At 43.5% G+C, this 22,420-nt stretch overlaps 1 protein-coding gene across 1 annotated transcript in view; it reads right to left on the reverse strand.

Moving 5' to 3' along the window:
- The window catches only part of ALDH1L2 (aldehyde dehydrogenase 1 family member L2), a 53,821-nt gene that overhangs the window by 9,371 nt on the left and 22,030 nt on the right, over positions 1-22,420 (reverse strand). The window contains exons 11-20 of the mRNA XM_056116927.1: positions 21,630-21,749; positions 19,906-20,033; positions 17,472-17,622; positions 13,359-13,429; positions 13,172-13,277; positions 11,984-12,071; positions 10,940-11,033; positions 8,805-8,904; positions 7,402-7,500; positions 1,259-1,424 (exon numbers count right to left, since the gene is read on the reverse strand). Of these exons, the coding sequence (XP_055972902.1) occupies positions 1,259-1,424; positions 7,402-7,500; positions 8,805-8,904; positions 10,940-11,033; positions 11,984-12,071; positions 13,172-13,277; positions 13,359-13,429; positions 17,472-17,622; positions 19,906-20,033; positions 21,630-21,749 (1,123 nt within the window). The remainder of the gene's footprint in view (positions 1-1,258; positions 1,425-7,401; positions 7,501-8,804; positions 8,905-10,939; positions 11,034-11,983; positions 12,072-13,171; positions 13,278-13,358; positions 13,430-17,471; positions 17,623-19,905; positions 20,034-21,629; positions 21,750-22,420) is intronic.

Consider the following 22,420-nt stretch of genomic DNA (forward strand, 5'->3'; position numbering starts at 1 on the left):
GAATAAGCACCAAGCATTACTGGATGTGCTACCCACCCCACCCCCAAATCCCACAGATGCTAGGATTGACTAGCCAGAGAATAACAAGCTGACCTCTCCATTGTAAAGCTGGATGCTTTCATGGCTGGCCTGCAGGCATGGGGGTGGTGCCTAGCAGATACCAAGGGACCCCTTTCATCCTGCACCAAGTAACTTTCACCTTCTTGATAGTCTTTGTTTGAGTCAATTACTCCAATCCTTTTGGGAGTATAAAACGATGAATTTGTTTTGTTTTGTTTGGGGGCCACACACTCAGCGGTGCTCAGGGCTCTGCCCTCAAGGATCCCTCCTGACAGGGACTCTGTGTGTGCTGGGGAATGAATCTTGGTTGGCCCCGTGCAAGGCAAGCACCTGCTGTATTATCTCCCCAGCTCCCCAAATGATGACTTCTTAAAAAATCCTATAATTGTTCTTTGACTGGTTAGCAGAGATTCTGGGGGCTCGGGGAAATAGAAGGGAAGAATTCCTTTATGAGAAATCTGATGACCCAGAAATTCAAGTGTTCTAGCCACTGTCCTCCCGTTGTTCATCAATTTGCTCGAGTGGGCACCAGTAACATCTCCATTGTGAGACTTGTTGTTACTGTTTTTGGCATATTGAACATGTCATAAGAAACTTGCCAGGCTTTGCTGTGCAGGTGGGATACTCTCGGTAGCTTGCCAGGCTTTCTGAGAAGGGCGGAGGAATCGAACCAGGGTCAGCTGCCTGCAAGGCAAACGCCCTGCCCACTGTGCTATCGCTCCAGCACTTGTACAGTGTTGGGGCACGATACTCCTCCAAGGGTGAAAAAATGAGCTTTGGCAGTTGTGTGTCTCTGGTTCCCAGGCCACAGGGATATCCACCTGTCTCAGTCCCAGGCCCTGCTCTAGAAATGGAAGCTGATCTCTCCGTTGGCCCAGAGAGAGCCTCACAGTGCCACAGTCAACATCCCCTGTGCCTGCAGGGCATAGTCAACCTCCACCCTGATTTACCGCCCACCTTTGATCTCCCAGCCCTGTGAGAAGGACACGTCCATCCCATCCCCTTCATAGAGATGAAAAAGGCAATCAAAGACCATCACGCCCAAGAGGCAGCTATTGCTCAGCGGCTGGAGGACCTACAGATCAATTCTTTTCTATTCATAACATGGATGTCACCACTGATTCTGCAGTGGAAATGGTGGCATCCCTACAACCCAGGGGCCGGATGCCCTGGGTACCTCCCGTGCTGATGCACCTACCTGGCCTCCGGACCTGCCTTCCTCCGTACACCAAAGTGGCACCTTCCTTCACTCCAGCCTCACAGTAGTGCAGAAGCTTTTCCAGGTGGGCCTTGTGATTCTGGGGTCCGTGATCAGTGGATCTGTCAAGCGGATCACCAATTTTCATCTTTTTAATTTCTTCCACCTGCATATCACCCAGTTCACAAAATACAATGGGCTGTTAGCAACAATGAACACACACAACAGAGCTGGTGACACAGGCAGTGACTGTACGAAGCTCTACATGCCGTGATTTTCTTGCTTTCTTTTCTTTTTTTCTTTTCCTTTTTGCTTTTGGGACACACCCAGCAGTGTATAGGGCTCACTCCTGGCTCTGCATTCAGGGCTCACTCCTGGCTCTGCATGTAAGTCTCACTCCCCTGGTTCTGCATGGAGGGTTCACTTCTTGTTCTGCATGCAGAGTTTATTCCTGGCTTGCATTCAGGGCTTACTCCTGGCTCTCTGCATGCAGGGACTAGTCCTGCCTCTACATTCAGGGATCATTCCTGGCTCCTGACTGCATCCAGGGCTCATTCCTGGCTCTGTATTCAGGGATCACGCCTGGTGGTGCTCACGGTACCAAGGATGGAACCCCAGTTGGCCGCATGCAAGTCAAGCGCCTTACCCACAATACTCTCTCCAGTCCCAAAGCAGGGATTTTCAACACTTTCATGCCTATGGACCAGGTGGGGAAAGCCATTATGTTCAAGGCTATATTATCATTTATTCTTCAGGCTAGGCTGACACCAAATTTATTATTTCTCCCCTACAGATGAAGGTGCTGAGGCCAGGTGACTTGCCCAGGGACACACAACTGCTAATCTCTGTAGCATTTTCCTGTTTTAAAAGCTCCAGTTATTATAGTTGCTGTTCTGAACATTTCCATTACTATTTTTGTTTGTTTGGGGGCCATGCTTGGGAATGCTCAGGGATCATACCCGGCAGGGTTCAGGGGGCCTGAGCAGTGCTGGGGATCAAACCAGGGTCCACTGGGTGCAAAGCAAATGTCTTAACCTCTGTATTACCTCTCTAGCTCTGGAAGCCCCTTTTGAACCACTGAGTTTGACAGAACATGCATTAATTCAGTTATTAAACTTATCTTGAATGCTCACACAGTTAAAAAATAAAGCAAAGCTAATGTTCTGGAATTTTCATTATTACAACATATGCTTATTTATAATTTATGTTTATTTATAATTTATCTCAATACAGCATACTCTTCAAGGCTAAATAATTTCTGACACAGCCACATGCGACCTGTTTTCTCTCTCCAACTGTGTCAGGGAGTCCTTGTGAAATTTTCATGGCACAGTCACACCAGAGTAACTGCTAGAATATTCAGATGAGAAACACTTTTTTAACTTCATACTCTTCATCACTGATATCTGTTCCTATTTTTATCTATTTTTTTGGCTTGGGGCCATACCTGGCTCTGCTCAGGGCTTACTCCTGGCTCTGTGCCCAGAGATGACTCTTGGTGGGGGAGTCATCCGCCTGGCTTGGAGGATCACATGTGGTGCTGGGGATCAAACCTAGGATGCCCACCCACAAGGCAAGCACCCTACCCACTGGACTATTGCTCTGGCCCCAGATAAGTTTGCTTTTTTTCTTTTTGGGTCATACCCGGCGATGCACAGTGGTTACTCCTGGCGATGGTCGGGGGACCATATGGGATGCTGGGACTCAAACCCGGGTCAGCCACATACAAGGCAAATGCCCTACCCACTGTAGATATGTTTGCTTTTAAATCATCCCCTCTCCCTACCCTGCATCATTGCTGTAACATGTCACAAACATGCCTGGGACATGCACAGTTTTTTTTTTCTATTTCAGTTATTTTTTTTCTTAAGGTACCATGATTTACAAAGTTATTCACATTTTGTGCTAATATGCAAAATTTTTTTAAGTTAGAGTTTTTATTTATTTTGCTTTTTGGGTCACACCCAGCAATGCACAGGGGTTACTCCTGGCCCATGCACTCAGGAATTACTCCTGGCGGTGCTCAGGGGACCATATGGGATGGTGGGAATCGAATCCGGGTCGGCCGCATGCAAGGCAAACGCCCTACATGCTGTGCTATCACTCCAGCCCCGAATATGCCAAAATTTTATGCTGACTTTAAGGCATATAATATTCCAACACCAATCTCCACAACCACGCCTTGATATTTTGCATTCCCTCATCCTGTTATTCTATATGTCAGAAATCAGTGAGATCAACTGTATTTGCCCCTCTCCGGCTTACTTCATTAAACTTCACTAAACTTCTCCTTCCCTCCCATCCAGGTTGCAGCCAATTGCATGAGGTCATCGTTCCTTGCAGCCGCATAGTCTTCCATTGTGCATATGTATCGCATCTTCATATTCCATTCCCCTGCTGTTGGATGCCGAGGTTGATCCCGTCGCCTAACTGTTGCTGCGCTCGCGTTTGTTTTTAACTGCACTGCTTGCGGGTGCTCTCACACTCAGCCATGATCTCCCAAGGTTTGCACTTAGTTGTGGTATTTGCCCACTAGCTCGTGGAAACAGCATTGTGAGGCACACACATTAATAGTTGGGCTTGAGGGGGCGCTGTGGTGCTCATATGTATGCTTATCAGGGGTCACATGTGCTAGCCCTACCATTCACACATCTTTTACAGTTGCAGTGTTTGCTGGGGGATATGCCCTTTATGTGGGGAAGCACCAGGGATCCTCAGCAGCTTCATGATTATTTGGCATCTATGGGACACTAAGGATTAGAACTCAAGACCATGTGCTCGCAAGGCAGGTCCTCGAAGCCACTAATGTTCATCTCTGACCCTGACATGGCATTACCATTTAGTCTTTCTCTTTCTTTTTTTTCCTTCTTTTCCTCTTCTTTCTTCCTCCTCCTCCTCCTCCTCCTCTTCCTCCTCCTCCTCCTATTCCTCCTCCTCCTCCTCCTCCTCCTCCTCCTTCCTCTTCTTCATGGTCACCATAGTGTTAATGTTTATGGCTTTGATATATAAAATTATTATGATTTTTTTGGTCCTTGGTTACCTTAATCTATTTCTGTGTTTCCTAATGTTAGGTTCAATTTTAGAAAGAATGGTCACAGCCTTGGTCCGATAATGCCACAAACTGGAATTTGAGTATTGCAATCATCCCTTAGCAAGTGCTTAATAAATAGCCATAGAAGACATGAAGGAATACAAATCACCTGCTGGACCAACATGGTGCATCCCTGACATTCCTGGGCTTGGCATTTGATACGGCCACAAGGTGTTGTGAAATTCCGTGACATGTAGCTTGTAACAATTTTACAAATCGAAGTTGTGAAATTCCATGTAGCTTGTATGTTACTGAGACACAGCATTGAATTTAAGGGGTGTTTAGGAGAAACACAGAAACCCCTAGCCCCCACCCAAAAACCTCTCTGTGACTTCCTTATTTCTACTGTCATGAGGGCTTTGTTTCTTGGGGATGAAGCAAAGTCGGCAAATGATTTAAAAATAAAAAGCTGTGGCCCGTGTCCCACTGCCACCACCATGGAAGCTTATCTACCCTTTTCCCAGAGACCCATAAATAAATCTCAAAAGAGATCAACTGGCCATAAAAATTTATTGGATATCCATTTCTGGCTGAGACCTCTGGGGCAATCTTGGGAGGGGTAGCTCTCACTTAAACAAAGCCCAGCAGCCCCTCCCGCACCCCAAAGCCACCGTCATATGAACTGCCCAGTTGAATATTTTGGATTTTCTGGAGTGACATCTCCAAACTCTACAACAGTGACATCCCAGTTAGTAGCAAACCAGATTAGATGGGATGTGATGTAGAAGCCAATCAATCTCCACTAACAAAAACATTAGCACAGAAGGCTTAATTGCAACAACAACTTAGTGAACCCTCCAGACAAGGACTGAATGTTGTTCCCATGTTGAGATACAACAACTTTAACAAATTTTCTTGTATGGGAATGTTTTTTGATTATCGCATTAGCCATTTAGTGGTAACAAGCAACATAAAATAAATCAGTGTGACCTGCTATGGAGGCAGGCTTGAGGAGTGGTTAGGAAGATGGAGATAATGGCGGAGGGAAGGGGACAGTGGTGGTGGGATCGGTGTGGGGATACTGAATGCCTGGAACTAATCATCATGGACCACTTTGCCAACCACGGTGTTCAAGTAAAGTGTGGGGGGAGGGGGTAAGGGGAGGAATAAATAAAAAGAAAAAGCTGATCCCTGGTTTTGCCAATGTAAGCAAACTCATTATTACTATTACCATCATAATGTTATAAAAGAGAATAGTTTGGGGCTGGGGAGAGAGTCAGTGGGGCTGAGTGCCAGCTTGACATGTGGGAGGCCCAAATTTGATCTCCAATACTGCTTGGTCCCCAAGTACTTGCCGTAAGTGACCCTGAGCATAGAGTCTAGATTAGTATTTAAACCCTGCTAGGTGTGACCCAAACACCCCTCCACCCTATTAAAATAGAATTGTTTGCAGTTTCTTGTAGCCACTGAATTAGCCTGAATATTTCTTTAGTCCCATTATAGAGTTCTGTTCAGTCTGTGGGATTTATCATCAATCCATCTTACCTACCTTTATCTATTTGTCTGTTAGCAGAGGAAATAACATACTGTCAGATTAGCTTTTGAAGATTTTTAAGGATCTAATGGTGTCAATTTTGCAACTTCCAAAAGTCTAGGAGTATATCTCCCCCAAGTGGCAAAAATAATATAAATGTATAATAAGATACAGTTATGATGGCTTCTGAATATATACTCTCAGTTTTTTAAATATGGATCTGTATTTTTCACTGTTAAAACCAATAAACACATAAAAATTTGATAGAAAATATAAACATATATAATCATAACATATAATATAAAATATATACAAAATTAAAATATAAACTTATTAATCATATAATAAACTTTGTGTACCCATTACGGAGTTTCAACAATGACCAACCCATGACCAAGTTATCTCCCCCCACACACGCCCACTTACTTCTTCTTGGGCTATTTTGAAGCAATTCCAATGTCATATAATTTAATCTGTGAGAGTGTCAAAAAATAATTCTAAAAGATAAGACTATGTTGTTATTAAATGTGCTGTCATAAATTCTGGGACTATATCCTGAGGGTGCAAAAGAGCACAGTAGAAATGACATCTGCACCTGTACGTTCACTGTTCACAACAGCCAGAACCTGGAAACAACCCGAGTGCTTGAGAACAGACGACTGGTTAAAGAAAATTGGGTACATCTACACAATGGAATACTATGCAGCTGTTAGGAAAGATGAAGTCATGAAGTTTGCTTTTAAGTGAGTGGTCATGGAGAGTATCATGGTAAGTGAAATGATTAGAAAGAGAGGGACAGACATAGAAGGACCGCGTTCATTTGTGGAATATAAAATATCATAATATGTGACTGACACCCAAGGACAATAGAGACAGGCCCAGGAATATTGTTCCATAATTGGAAACCTGCTTCATGAGCTGGGGGAGAAGGCAGCTGGAATAGAGAACAGATCACTAAGTCAATGATGGTTGGAGGGATCACTCGGGATGGGAATAAAGGACCAAAGGACCAAACGTGGTGGCCTCTCATATCTGTATTGCAAACCATAATGCCCAAAAGTAGAGAGAAAGGGTATGAGAGAAATTGTCTGCCATGGAGGCAGGGGGAGGGGTGGGAAGTCAGGGGGTGTATACTGGGGACACTGGTGGTGGAAGACGTGCACTGGTGAGGGATGGGTGCTTGATCATTGTATGACTGAAACTCAAACATGAAAGTTTTGTGACTGTATCTCACAGTGATTTAATAAAAAAAAAAAAGTGTGGCCATAGCTTGGAGGAATAGCGCAGTGGCTTACAGTGCTCACCTTGCAATCTCAAAAGCATCTGGCCATGAGTTCAAATTCTCCACGTCCCACATGCACTGAGCATACTCCTGGCTCAGTGAGTCCAGTCAACCTGTGTCAACCTGTATTCTGTGATGCCCAGAGCCACAACACACACACACACACACACACACACACACATCCACACGCAAACACAGTGCAATTGTCACACCTAAAAATTTGTTCAGGCCAGAAGCACTTCCGAGGAAAAATCAATATTTCTGCAATTCACTGAACTAATCTGAAGATGCCTTACCACTCTAGTCACAAATTCATCATGGATGGATTCTTCCACAAATAACCGTCCTGCAGCAATACAGTTCTCTCCTTTGTTGAAAAACACTGCTCCCATGCCCTTCAGCAGCAAATGCGGGGGCGAAAAACCCTCTCGTTAACATTACTTGGAAAGTCACAACTGTCAAATAATAATAATAGTAATAATAATAATAATCACATACACTGAGGATCAGGTACTATTGAAAGGAGGCAGAAAACAGAGAAAATCATTGAAGAAGAGATAGCTTTTGTTTTTAGTTTGAGGGCCATACCCCAAAACCAGCGCTCAGCTGCTCAGGGCTTACTCCTGGCTCTGTGCTGAGGGATCATTCCTGGCAGGACTCGAGATCCTACAGGGTTCCGGGGACTGAACCCAGGTAGGCCATGTGCAAGGCAAGCCTCTTACCTCCAGTCTCAAGAAGGGATAGGCCTAGAGGGCAATGAAAAATGCTTAGAATTATTTCCAGGCCTGGGAAGACAGCTCAAAGGACTGGAATACCTGGGTTGCAGTATTATAAATCTAGGTATTTCAATACACAGGAACCCCGAATTTGAATCCTGGCACTCTATGCTGCCCTGAGCACTGAGTGAGGAGTAGTCAATTGAGCTCCTCTGGATGGATCCCCGAACAAAACTCAGTTTTGATTTAGCGTTCTTATTCCCTTTTGTGTTAGCTACAGAACCATCCCTGGGATCGATCCCTCAAGACACAAGGGACATGTGCTATACCACAGAGCTATACCCTCAATCCCTCATCTAGCCTGTTTCAAAAGATTTTTTTTTCCTGTTCCCTTTGGGTCCGTGAGCACTTTGGGGGAAAAATATATGTAATAGTAAGCACCTAGACTGATGGCAAATAGTGCGCTATAAGAAAATACAGATTATTCTAATATTGCAGATCATGCCATGTATTTAAATGTAATTCTTGTCCACCAATCTCTGCTTTAACACTTCCCACATAAGTCTGTATAAGTCAGAAATGCCTTCCAATTTTAAAAAACACCTTAATGCGACAAAGACAGTAAAGTTGTTATTTTAAAAATTAAGTGCTCTCAGTATTCTCCCATCTAAGCGTTGAGTGAATGGTTTCAAAGCCATCAGAATTAGGGATTTTGTCTATAGAATTGAGCTTACGTAGGAAGGGCCCTTGGAACACTTGTGGAGGAAATAAAACACTCTCTGAAAGGTTTGGTATTGGAATGACGTTTGTATGAATAGCATGCAGTATGATTAACAGTAATGTAAATCTAGGTACTTCAAAAAAAATAGGGTGATTTCTAGTTATGACTTGACAAAGCCAAATATCACTTGAAGATCTGTGCTGAGTAACGTGAGGCAGGTTTAGGATCAGACCCCTACTCACTGGGTTTGACCCAGGCTTACCATTCGCACGGCCTTGTCAAGCTCACAGTCGTGAAATATTATAAGTGGGGATTTGCCACCCAGTTCAAGGGAAACTTTCTTCAAGTTGCTCACAGCACAGCTAGAGAAAGATGAACAGGAATTGAGCAGTTAGTGTCTCTTTCTCTTGCGTATTAAAAGAATGAATTACCTCTAGCATGGAAAACATAACTGAGTCTCCAAGCAGGAAGAAACTTAAAGAGCAGTAGGGGAGCAGGGGTCATGATGAACTATGCATGGGAAGTGCACGGTGGGAGGGTGTCATTCTGGTGTTGGCGGGGGACAGGGTCACTTCAATAAGGGTCAGCACATTTCCATACTAAAAATTTGTGTTTATCAATTCAGATGCTTAGAAAGCCTCATAGAAAAGGTAACTTTCTTTTGGTTATAAGTATACTGGTTAAAAAAAGAAACTTAACTGCTGACCAGATTAATCAATCCTGGGGGTAATGGGATGGGGTCGGGGGAGGACCAGGTAGGGAAGGGGAAATAATCTTTTTTTTGGAAGTGCATCATTTATTTTTCCTTTCTTACAAAAGTATTATCACTAATATTTTGGTGGAAAGCAACCCCAAATGCAAAAGGGAAGAAAACAGAACATAAAATTCCATTCCATGGCTCAATGCCCATTGTTTTTAGGATTTTGATATATTTATTTGCGATCTACGTCCTATCATAGCTTTTACTTTAACATCATTGGGATCACTCAATTTAGCCAACATTAGGCCCTATTTTTCTTTCCACTGACCATTTTAAACATTTTTCAATGCTATTTAAAACGTAACCACGAACATGATCACACATTCCAGGAAAAAATTTAGTAGAGAAAATATTTTGTTTTAGCAGAGAAAATATTTTCTTTCCCTTTGTGAGGGACAGGCCCAAAATGGACCACCAGAATTAATTTAGCTTAGCTTAACAGGAACCCGCATTGCAAAATAACTGGTTTTTCTGCTCCTGAGCAAGGAATTCAGATACTTGGTGCCCCAAGTCGCAAGTCACGAGAAGGGTAGGGGTCAGACCAGATAACCAGATGTCTCTCACAAGACCCAGGACTGCCCTAAAAACCAGGATGTTCCTAAGCACTGACGCAAATGCTGATCTTTAAACTATAGGCAAAGGAGTGATGTGCTTTCAAATGTATTGGTCAGGAAAGTGTGGGTTGTTACAAATCTATTGGCTATGAAATGCGCAGGCTCTGCTGTAACGGCCGAGGAAGGCCTATATAAGATCTCCTTTGAAGAAGCTCGGGGTCTTGCCCATCCTGCCGGACCCACGTGTCTGCATAGGCGGCTCGATCCTGGCTAGCCAGTCTTGCAATAAACCCTGCTTTCAGTTTGCAGTCTCTGGAGTCTCTTTATCGTTAAAGGGAGATCACGATCTGCGTCCTAACACCTTGTACTTATGCAACTCTAAGTAAAGATGAGATCATGCCATTTGCTGCAATTTGGTGTAACTGGAGGCTTAGCAAAGTAAGAGGGAGAAAGACAAAGACCAGATGAGCTCATGCCTCTGTGGCATACAGAGACAAAACAGGTAATAGACAGTATAGAACAATGAGAAACTCCTGGTCTTTGGTTACAAAACTGATCACTAAGCAGTGGCAGAAGGATCAAGGAGTGAAGATTTGATTTAAGGTGACACACGAACAGGGTACAGGGCTTCAGTCATTGTTGGGTGCTGAAAATTTGACCATGAAAACCATAAACTATACCACTATTGTAATTCTATTATCTAAACTATAGGGATTTTCCAATGTTTTGTGTGGGATCATCATAGTCACCAGTATGGTGTAGAGCTTCTGTATTCTTCCAGTTATTGACTAATACTTAGAAAAATATTTTATTACATCCAAACGTTTTAAAGCTATTGTGAAGGGACATTGATTTCTCTTCTAAATTCAATGTGCTTTTCCTCCTCCATAAGCACCCGAAAAGCCCCAAAAACCTGGATAAGAGAGGGAATAGAAGATTGGTGTATTAAAACCAATACCTCTATCGTGAACAGCTTTGTAACGCTGTATCTCACGGTGATTCAAAAATAATAATACTGAAATTAAATAAAAATGCTAGAGACCTGGAACAAAATTAATCAAGTAAGTAAATAAAAACCAATACCTCTTCATGATCTGTTTGCCGACAGGGGTGGATCCTGTGAAGCCAAGTTTGCGGATATCTGGATGCTCTGACAGGCGCTGGCCAGCTACACCCCCTGTAGGAAGTGGCAGTGAGGGAGACCTTACCTAGAGCTCAGCTTCTGTTGAGGCTGTCTCTGAAGTAGTCCCAGATTTCTAAGCAATAGTTAAATTTGAGTTCGACATTTTCTGTATTATCAGGGGTGGTGCGATAGCACAGCGGATAGGGTGTTTGCCTTGCATGTGGCCGACCTGGCCAACCCGAGTTTGATTCCTCTGCCCCTCTTGGAGAGCCTGGCAAGCTTCTGAGAAAGCTACCGAGAGTATCTCACCCGCTGGGCAAAGCCTGGCAAGCTCCCCCTGATGTATTCGATACGCCAAACACAGTAACAAGTCTCACAATGGAGACATTACTGGGCCTGCTCGAGCAAATGGATGAACAACAGGAGGACAGTGACAGTGACTATAATGGACAGTGACAGTGACTATTATCAAAGATCTAACTCTTATCACCCAAACAGTTGTGAACACTCCCCCATAAACCCCCTCCCACCAGCCTGTCCCCTACACCCAAAGGCTAAGTGTAAGATTTTGGCTTTTTTTTTTTTTTGATTTTTGATGCTCAGAAATTACTCCTGGTTCTGCACTCAGGAATTAGTCCTGGCGTTGCTCAGGGGAACCATATGGGATGCTGGGAATCAAGCCCCGGGTGGCCTCGTGCAAGGCAAACGCCCTACCCGCTATGCTATCACTTCACCTCCAAGTGTAAGATTTGGGAAAAAAACTGGCCACTTATGTGTAGATTTATAACAATTTCACCACCACCCTCCACCCTATCTCCCCTAACACTTTATTCCTGCTGGTAAATTTTAGCACAGAGTAAATAGATCTCTCCACACCCCGTTGGGCAAACTGTGTTTGGTTTCAATACAGTTAAAATTCCAGACAGGCCTCCTGGGGGGAAATCAGTGACTTGGCTTCCTGTCCCACTCCTGAGGTCCAGTGAGGGGGTTATTTGATGCCTTACCTGAGCCTGGGATGATATTGATGACCCCCTTGGGGAAGCCGGCTTTCACAGACAGCTCTGCAAACTTCAAAGCCGTCAGGGGCGTGACCTGAGCAGAAGATAATTACCTTCCACAGACTGATCGTTAAGCTAATTCCCAGTTCTACTCTTAGAACAATGGCGTTTCATTGACTTCCTTTTTGACATTTTTTCAGACTTATGACAAAACGACAGAAATGGCATAGCTATAAAAAATCCTTCTTATAAGGCAGCTGGGATTGGAGAAGGGATCACTAAGTCAATGATGGTTGGAGGGATCATTCGGGATGGGAGATGCGTGCTGAAAGTAGACAAAGGACCAAACATGATGGCCTCTCAGTATCTGTATTGCAAACCATAATTTCCAAAAGTAGAGAGAGTAAGAAGGAAATTGTCTGCCATAGAGGCAGGGGGAGGGATGGGGCGGGGGGGTGGGGTGGGGTGCAGGGAACAGGGCAGGGAGGAATACTGGGAACATTTATGGTGGAAAATGTGCACTGGTGGAGGGATTGGTGTTAAATCATTGTATGACTGAAACTCTAACATAAAAGTTTTGTAACTGTGGCTTATGGTGATTCAGTTAAAACAACAACAACAAAAAGAATCCTTCTTATAGCCCCTTCTCCCTGATTGCTCAAATGTAAATGCTGTGCTCTCTTGTTTCTGTCATTTTCTGCCCAGTTTAAGACACCTGGGCCCCTTTTCCCACTATGTGTGTCTGTTCCGGGCTGAAAGATAGCACAGCAGGTAGGGCGTTTGCCTTGTACGCAGCTGATCCAAGTTCAACTCCTTCGCCCCTCTCAGAGAGCCCAACAAGCTACGGGGAATGTATCACCCACGCAGCAAAGCCTGCGAAAACAGTAACAACAAGTCTCACAATGGAGACGTTACTGGGCCTGCTCGAGCAAATCGATGAACAACAGGAGGACAGTGTTACAGTGCTACAGTGCGTCTGTCCCACTGCTGCAGAGGTTTCAGTGACCAGTGGTCCTTCGGCAGCATTGGGTCGCTAGTGTGTCAGCCTGCTTCCCAATCAGAAGATGCCTGTGAGTCGGGAAGAGAGAGCCGCATTGTGTGTGCGCCCATGTTTGCTTTCAAGACATGTCCTTGGTCAGTGTCTTTCTTGTTTTTAAGAAAAGAGGTGCGTGCCGGTGGCCTCTTGCATCTTACCTGTGCTGGTTTGAGCACCAAGGTGTTGCCCGCAGCCAAGCACGCGGCGCTCTTCCAGGCCAGCATCATGAGTGGGTAGTTCCAGGGGATGATGATGGCACAGACGCTGCACAAGTGGAGAGACGCATCCTTACTGATCTCCACTTACCTACTTGCAGAAGCCTTCTGGAAGGACGGATGGTCTTACCCAAGAGGTTCCTTCTTAGTGAAGGTGAGGTTGCGGTTTGGTCGGGCCTGGTTGATTGGAATTGTAGAACCCTAAAGGATAAAGAACAGCCATCTGTTGGTCATGGAGAATATCATGCTAAGTGAAATGAGTCAGAAAGAGAGGGGCAGATGTAGAAGGGCTGCACTCATTTGTGGAATGTAAAATATCATAATATAAGACTAACACCCAAGGACAGTAGACACAAGGGCCAGGAAGATTGCTCCATGTTTGGAAGCCTGTCTCATGAGCTAAGGGAGAAGGCAGCTGGGATAGAGAAGGCATCACTAAGACAATGATGTTTGGAGGGATCGTTTGGGATGGGAGATGTGTGCTGAAAGTAGATAAAGGATCAAACGTGATAGCCTCTGGGGGCTGGAGCGATAGCACAGCAAGTAGGGCGTTTGCCTTGCACATGACCGACCTGGGATCGATTCCCACCATCTCATATGGTCCCCCAAGCACAGCCAGGAGTAATTCCTAAGTTCATGAGCCAGGAGTAACCCCTGTGTATCGCCGGGCGTGATAAAAAAAAAACCCAAACGTGATAGCCTCTCAGTATCTATATTGCAAACCATAATGCCCCAAAGCAAAGAGAGAATATGGAGGAAATTGTCTGCCCTAGAGGCAGGGGGAAGGTTGAAAAGAGGGGGAGGGCATACTGGGGACATTGGTGGTGGAGAATGTGCACTGGTATAGGGATGGGTATTTGATCATTGTATGATTGAAACTCAAATATGAAAGCTTTGTAACTGTGTCTCACGGTGATTAAAAAAAAAAGAACAGCCATCCATGTTGACACTAATGTACTGATTTACTTTCAGTCGGGGGGCAGGTTTGGAGACTGCACCTGGCAGTGCATTGGGACTATTCCCAGCTCAGAGACTGCTCTAGAAAGTGCCTCCTATCTCCAAAATTTAGTCCACTGAACTATCTATTCGGCTCTCTTTTCACTAATTTAAGTTAATCAATTCAGGGACTGGAGTGATAAGAACAGCATGTAGGGCATGTGGCCTTGAACATGGCCAACCCTGGTTTCATCTCCCACGTCCCATTTGGTCCCTTGAGCACTGCCAGACGTAATTCCTGAGCACAGAGCCAGGAGTAATCCCTGAGGATTGCTGGGTTTGGTTCTCCCCCAAATCAATTAATTCAATCACAAAGAGTTATTTTTTTTAAAATATGCCTCTCTCTTTTAGACTTAGCTGATATGTAAAGCTAAGAAACACACACACCCAGGATCAGAGAGATTAGTTAAGGCACTTAGTCTGTATAGGCTGACTCAAATTTGATCCTGGCACGACATATAGGAGTGATTCCTGAGCACACAGCCAGAAATAAGTCCTGAACTTATTTAGGTCACTGTCCCTGTCACTGTCCTCCCATTGTTCATTGATTTGCTCAAGCGGGCCCAGTAACATTGTGAGACTTGTTACTGTGTTTGGCATTTCGAATACCAATTGGGTAGCTTGCCAATTGGATATATATATATATATATATATATATATATATATATATATATATCCAGTCCCATTTTCTTGCTTGGCAGAGAATGTTACGGCTTTGCCATGATCCATTTCTGCCTCTTGTCTATGGTAACAAAATCCCTAATTATGCTTACAGCAGTTTGTCCAGATAAAATATTTTTTCCTAGCACATAGTCTATATATGATTTTAGCACGAGGCACTAGAAAAGAAGTGCTATTTATTAATGCACTTAGTTTTAGGTCACACCTGGCGATTCTTGGGAGCTACTTCTACTCCTGGCTCTGTGCGCAGGATCACTTCTGGCAGTGCTCAGGGAGCACGCAGTCTTGGGGATGAAACCCATGCCTCCTGAATGCAAAGTCTGAGCTTAGTCCATTGGGCTGTCTCTCCATGCTAAAGGAATGCTCTGCAAAGTAGGTTGATGCTGGCACTGAGTTTGTGATTCAGTAGAAGAGCACTTGCCTTGCATGTGGGGAGCCCTGGATTCAATGCCCAGCATTGCCAAACATAAATAAACAATAAAGTAGGCTGTACCCAGATAGCATAGAGGGTAGGTTGCTTGCTTTGTACACAACCAAGCCAGGTTCCATCCCTGGCATCCCATATGATCTCCTGGGTCCCACCAGGAGGTATCCCTGACTGCAGAGCCAGGAGTAAGCTCTGTGCACTGCCAGGTGTGTTCCCCAAACCAATGTAAACAAATAAAGTAGGCCAACACAGCTCTGACCATGCTCTTCTACCTTTCTCCCCATTCCTGCTTTGTTCTTCCTGCTCAGAATGTTGCTAAGTAGCTGGCACTGTGGGTTCATGAGGACACCAGGCAGTTTGTGTCTTGTTTTGTTTTGGGGGCCACATCCGGCAGTGCTCAGCAGAGGTTACTCATGGTTCTGCACTCAGGAATCACTCCTGGCGGTGCTGCAGGACATAGGAACATAGAGGATGCTGGGGATCGAACCCAGTTCCACTATACTCTGGCTCCAGCCTAGCCAGGAGAGGATTTTGAGGCTGGAGGTTGTGAGGCTGGTTTAGCACACTTAGAGAAGCCATGTCTCTCACTGCCTCTGCCAGCTGTCTTTCAACTTCTTGAGGCCAAGAGAGAAACAAACAACTACTCAGTAGAACTTTTTTTTATTATATATTATATTCATATAAATTAATTTTATATAATCTATATTATATTTATATAAATATATTTCTTTATATTATATATTTTATTTATGATATAAGGTCCAGAAAGCCTTTCATAACCAAACATAACAATATTTCCTGTGAAACTTAGGAATGGTCTTTCTTCACAGCATAAAGATTATAATTAGGTTCATGTTGGTTCAGGTTAAGTTTGGGCACCAAGTGAATTTGAAGCAATCAAACAAATTAAAGTGAAAGGTTTAAAGTTCATTCATATCTCATAATTGGGGGAAAAGAATGGACTTGAGCCACCATTACAAAATATTTCCATATGCATGTCTATATGGCTGAATCATAATGAACACTACATTTATGTGTAAGTCCAAGAATATTTGTTTGCATAGATTGATATATAAACACTTGCTTCTAATCTTCACTACAAATTTTCACTAATAAGGCCATGTTGGAGATGAGGAAAGTAAAGCTCAGGTTGCAAATAACTTTATTAACGCCAGCTGGTAGAACTGGGTCAGGTCTCTTTGACCCTATTTTATTTTTTAATATTTCATTATTTTCTTAATATTAGGGCCACACCTGGTAGTGCTCAGGGGTTACCCCTGGCTCTGCACTCAGGAATTACTCCTGGTGGTGGTCAGGAAACCATATGGGATGCCGGGAATCGAGCCCATGTTGGTTGCAAGCAAGACAAGTGCCCTTCCTGCTGTACTATAGCTCCAGTCCCTATGATGGTAGTGACAGCAATATGTTTTTAGTGGTAGTGACAGCAACACGCCCAGATTTAAATAGTATAATTTTGGCTAAGGAGATAGTACAGTGGTTAGGGCACTTGCCTTGCATGCAGCTGACCTGGGTTCAATCCCCAGAATCCTGTATGGTCCCCTGAGTACCACCAGGAGTAAATCCTGAGTACTGAACCAGGAGTAACCCCTGAGTATCACTGGGTGGGCCCAAAAACAACAGAAGAAAAAAAAAAAGAAAAAGAAAGAAAAAAATCATTTTTCCTTATAACCAATCTTAGTTTCACTTTTTCTGTGTTTGCTCCCTGGTCTCTGTAGGAATTTGAGTTTGCAGTTTTCCCCTGACACCAAATTAGCTGATATAGATATGAGAATATCAGAAAACTTCTGGAGCTATGATAACAAAGAGAATCATTAAACTTTCAATTCTGAGTGTCTGGTGTTCAAATTCTATCTTCATAGTTCACTTGACCTACTTTGTGATCCTGACAACTCCCTCATGTCCCAAGCTTCTGTCTCTTTACCTGGAATAAGGGATAATAGTTATCTATCTCTCTCTGGTCATTGCTAGAAGAATCAGATGAGAAAAAGCTACAAAATGTCTCTGATACAGTATCTTTACCAATTAATAAAATTTAAAAAAGAACATTTTTACAAAAATAAAGACTCGCTTTTTTCTGTTGGAATGATCTAGGTGGAGATGAATAATATTTGCACCTACCTGAATTTTGTCACACCAGCCCGCAAAGTATCTGAAAGTTTGCACAGACATTCCAATGTGAGTCTTCAGAGCCAGAGTATAGACAGCGCCTGAATCAAGGGCTTCAATGGTTGCCAACTCTTCTTGGTTCTCTTCCAGTAGGTCTGCAAGTCTGAAAGAACAGGGAGAGAAATTCATTCAGCAAACATAGATGGGCCCCTTTTGCAAATCGGGCACCATCATCCTAGGAGCTGAGCTTTCAGAGGTGAACATAACGCACGGGTCCCTGTCCTCATGGAGATGCAGTCCACCAGCATTAAAAAAAATGATTTCAGCCTAATCAATGGCTGAATAAATAGAAATACTCCTATATAAAAAAAGAAAAGAAAAAATAAAAAAATATTTCACCAGTGTTTTGTTACAAGGATAACAAAGGAAAAATAGAGAGTGTTATCACTGGTCATTTACCTCATCAGTGTGTTAAAGAGTGACGAGGTGAAGCCCCAATATGCACAGCCTCTACCCCACCCCCGATCCTGATTCTCGTGTCTCCCCAAAAGAGATGTTATGGAAAACACAAAATAGAAAATCAGGCTTTTATTTAAAATAGGTAGAAGAGACAGGCGAAGTGAATACCCAGCAGGGATAAAGTGTTTAAGAAAAAGAAAGTAACAAAGATGTCCCCACAAGAGCAGGAAGTGGAGGTCCCCAAGGGGAATAGGAAGCCGTCTTTGTTTCCCCTCTTTTGTAGTTTTTATTTTACTTTACTTTTTATTCGATATGCCAAAAACAGTAACAAGTCTCACAATGGAGATGTTATTGGTGCCCGCTTGAGCAATTTGATGAAGAACGGGAGGACAGTGCTGTAGTTTTACAGTGCTACATTTTTTTTGTTGTTTCAGCTTTTGGGGTCACACCTAGGGATGCTCAGGGGTTACTCCTGTCTCTGCACTCAGGAATTACTCTTGGTGGTGCTGGGGGGACCATATGAAACGCTGGGGATTGAATCCTTGTCGGCCACTTGCAAGGTGAATGCCCTACCCTCTGTACTATTGCTCCAGTTCCTCCCCTCTTTTTTTTTTTTAATGTCATAACACTTCCACCTCCCCTATCTTTCTCGCTCTCTTCTCAAATACCTGGGGTCTGAGGTCCTGATCACTAGGTAGCCACTGTTATGGATTGTCATAGTAGCTGCAAACTGTGATGTCCCTGGTGGGCATGATTTTGATGAGTGAAAGTTGTAGAATAATTGCACAGTGAGCTATATTTTTCCCAGAGGTTACCTAGGACTGACCTAGGTTTGCTCCCCCTGCTTGAGGCAAAGGGAGAGATCTTGCAGGAGATATGAAGCTTCTGTGAAGTCTTTACAACGAGAAGTTAAGCTTGGTATCTTACTCAGAATTGCACCAGAAAGTCCATCAACAATGCTGGTCCTTCTCCGGGATTTTCCATATGCGACAGCTGCACGTACATCACTTGGCTACCTACCCATCTCAGAGATGTGTGGTACTGAGCATGATCAGTCATCCAAGGATACATCAGTGGCAGGAAAACGTGGAAAAGGGGCTTCATACATATAGGGTGAGATGACAGAATGCAACCCACTCCTGTTGAAAATCTATGCAAACACGAGCATTTCTGGTGGGTACAGAACTATTCTAACCCTGAAAGGAGTGCGCAAGACTAATCCACGGAATGAATTGCAAACACTGCAAGAATTGCTGTTTGGTGCCCAGTTCCTATGGGCAGTGTGTGTAGGACTTTCCAGAGACTATAAGACCGTGTAACTCAAATCTGCTTGTTGTGGGGTGGGTCACACCTGGTGGCACTCAGGTCTTACTCCTGGTTCAGCTCCAGGATCACTCCTGGTATTGCTCAGGGCACCATATGCGGTACCAGGATTAAACCCAGGTTGACTGTGTGTAAGTAAGCATCATGCCCACTGCACTATCTCTCTGATCCCAGATTGGGGCGGGGGGTTGTTGTGTTGTGTTTGGGTTTTTTTGTTTATTTTTAATGTGTACCAAGCAAGTCTGACCTGAATTCGATTCCTCTGCCCCTCTCGGAGAGCCCAGCAAGCTACTGAGAGTATCTCGCCCACATGACAAAGCGTGGCAAGCTCCCCGTGATATATTCGATATGCCAAACACAGTAACAAGTGTCACAATGGTGACGTTACTGGGCCCGCTCGAGCAAATCGATGAACAACGGGAGGACAGTGAGAGTGACCAAGCAAGTATGAAAAATCTCTGGGCCACCAACCTAGGCATCAGGCTAGGATGAATTAAGAATGATCTTCCTTGTCTCTGACAAATATGAGAGCAACACCACCAATGCCGTCTCCCATGATCTCTCTCTCTCTCCCTCTCTCTCTCTTCTCTCTCTCTCTCTCTTTTTATTTTATTTACTACTTTTTTCTTCTTTTGGTGGTATATGTGCTTTTAGAAATAGTTACCTGTACATCAGTCTTCCTCTTTCTCTTGCATTCATTCGTCCCCATTCACCATTTTCAAAAGCATCCTTGGCTGCTGCCACTGCTTTATCAACATCCGCCAAGGAAGCATAGGATACTTTGCATATTGTCTATTTCAAAATAAGAAAAAAAAAGGTGATATTTATGTAGAGATATACAAATAGAGTTCATATGATTAAATGTTACATTAATGGGAAAAATAGGAAAATATCCTATAAATCATAATAAATTTTATTATGTGAAATTAACAAACCCATAGTAAACAAAGAGTGCTTATTTATTTGCTGCTGGGGACAGAGTGTGTGTGTGTGTGTGTGTGTGTGTGTGTGTGTGTGTGTGTGTGTGTGAAACACATGCACGAACATTGACCTAAATTGCTAGCCAAGAAATTATTTCAGTGGTGGAGGGGGATGCAGGTACTCTGGTGGAGGGTTTGGTGTTGGAACGTTGTATCATGAAATCCTATCAATAACAGTATTGTAGATCATGGTGTGTCAAGGGAAACAAAAATAAATAACTAAATTTTTAAAAAAATTTGTTTGTTTTAGGGGCCAAACCCAGAGATGCTCAGGGCTTACTCCTGGCTCTGCATCCAGGAATTATTTCTGGCAGTGCTTGGATTGAACTGTATGCAAGGCAAATGTCCCCCCATTCCCTCCCGCCCCCATGTTGTACTATCTCTCTGGTTTTAAAATTTTTAAAATAAAACAAGTCAAAGCCATGGCAGCCTCACCCACACCCCACGACTGCAGCCATGCCAACGGCTCCATTCCACCACTTCACTAAGAATCTCTGCAGAGGTACCAAGCTGCAAAAACAGCCAGTGTCCAGGCTGAGAACTCTAGCATCTTCTTAGAGTGTGAGGGGTGGGCAGCCTTCCCTCCCCACAGTGCTCCCTAAAGCCCTGGGAGCCATCTCTAAGAGCTACCACCATGTCAACTCATTGGCCCAGACTACAGGCACTGAAGTCTCTCCTCGACCACTCTGCTATATATACAACAGCACAACAAATCTGAATTCCACAATACTGAAATTCCAGTAGGAACACACCAAATGACATGGCAGTAGCTTAGAAGGCAACTAAACTCAACAAATTAAAATCATAATACTGGAGACTCGATGAGCAACACATAGCTTAGACAATCCTCAGACAAGGACTTAACATCCTTGTGGTTAGCTATAATAATTTTCACAAATTTTCTTTCACTGAAGTATTTTTGATAATTCCACTCGCTATTTAGTTGTAACAAGCAATATAGAATAAATTACTGTGTCCCTGCTAAGGGAACAGGCTTAGAGGGTGATTTTATAAAATACACAATGGTGGAAGGAAGGTCTCTTTGGTGGTTGTACTGGTGTTAGAACATTGAAATATCCATAAAAAGTTGTAACAGCTTTGTAAATGACCGCATTTAAATAAAAATATTTAATGTATATTTTTATGTGGAAGTGTGCCATTGATGCGTGGAGGTACGGTTACCTCTCTAAATTCATCATAAATATTTATTTTGTAAAATACAACATTACAGATAGATAGTTATCAGCAGGCAGTATCGGAATTGAGTAGTTGAAAATAATGAAATATGTTTATGTGAAATTTTGAAGGCAGTGATAGAATAGAACTTCCTAAGATGGTTCCTTTTACAACTGTGTGTGAAGTAAAATTCGAGTCTGGGGGTTACCATACACACAAAGTCATTACTTACAGAGCCATCTGTTGGATTGATTGTGTCATAAGTTTTCCCATCATCGGCATCTGTGAACTGTCCATTTATAAAACACTGATATGGCATATTTATTGTCATTTCATTGACCTCCTTTGAAACCTAAGAGAAGTGCATAAATAGACTCAACATTTCTCTCCTTTTTCTATTTGATACCAAAGAGCTTAATAAAGACACTAATGTAGGAGAGGTTAACCCAATGCCATTCAAGTTTCCATTGTCCAGAAAAGATAAATGTTTACAAGCACATGGAAAGTTTGGTTACTGAATCAGGAAGTCAGTATCTGAGAGGACCAAGGCAGTCTGGACTGAGTCTTACAAAGACCTCCACTTGTCTCCAGGAATCAGAGTCGGGGAAAGGGAAGATAAAGAACAGAATGATTGGCAGTGGATGGAAGATCTCTTTGGGTGGGTGAGAAGGGATGCTTAATAAAAATGTTTCCTAATCAAAGGACTATTAATGGAAACACAACTCTGTAATGCACGAATAACAACATTTTACATTTTTAATTGCTGGATTTGTCCAAAGCAGGAATGAGATAATAAGATGTCATAATAAGATGTCCGGGAGTTGGTTTTTATAGTCTCTGGGTCTTGGCCGTTGATGGGATTACACGGCGCCAGGGGGCCAGTTGGTGGGTTTGACCCCCGCCTACTGGAATTTGGAGGATCTGGGTGTAGGATGCTCGGCCCCAATCCGAGTAGGCTTGGAGATCTCAGACCCGGAACCCGTGTGGCTTTGTCCCTCTGGACAAACTGGCAGGCTATCGAAT

Source organism: Sorex fumeus, unplaced genomic scaffold (assembly GCF_029834395.1).
Source record: "Sorex fumeus unplaced genomic scaffold, SorFum_2.1 ptg000003l, whole genome shotgun sequence".
NCBI classification, from domain to species: domain Eukaryota; kingdom Metazoa; phylum Chordata; class Mammalia; order Eulipotyphla; family Soricidae; genus Sorex; species Sorex fumeus.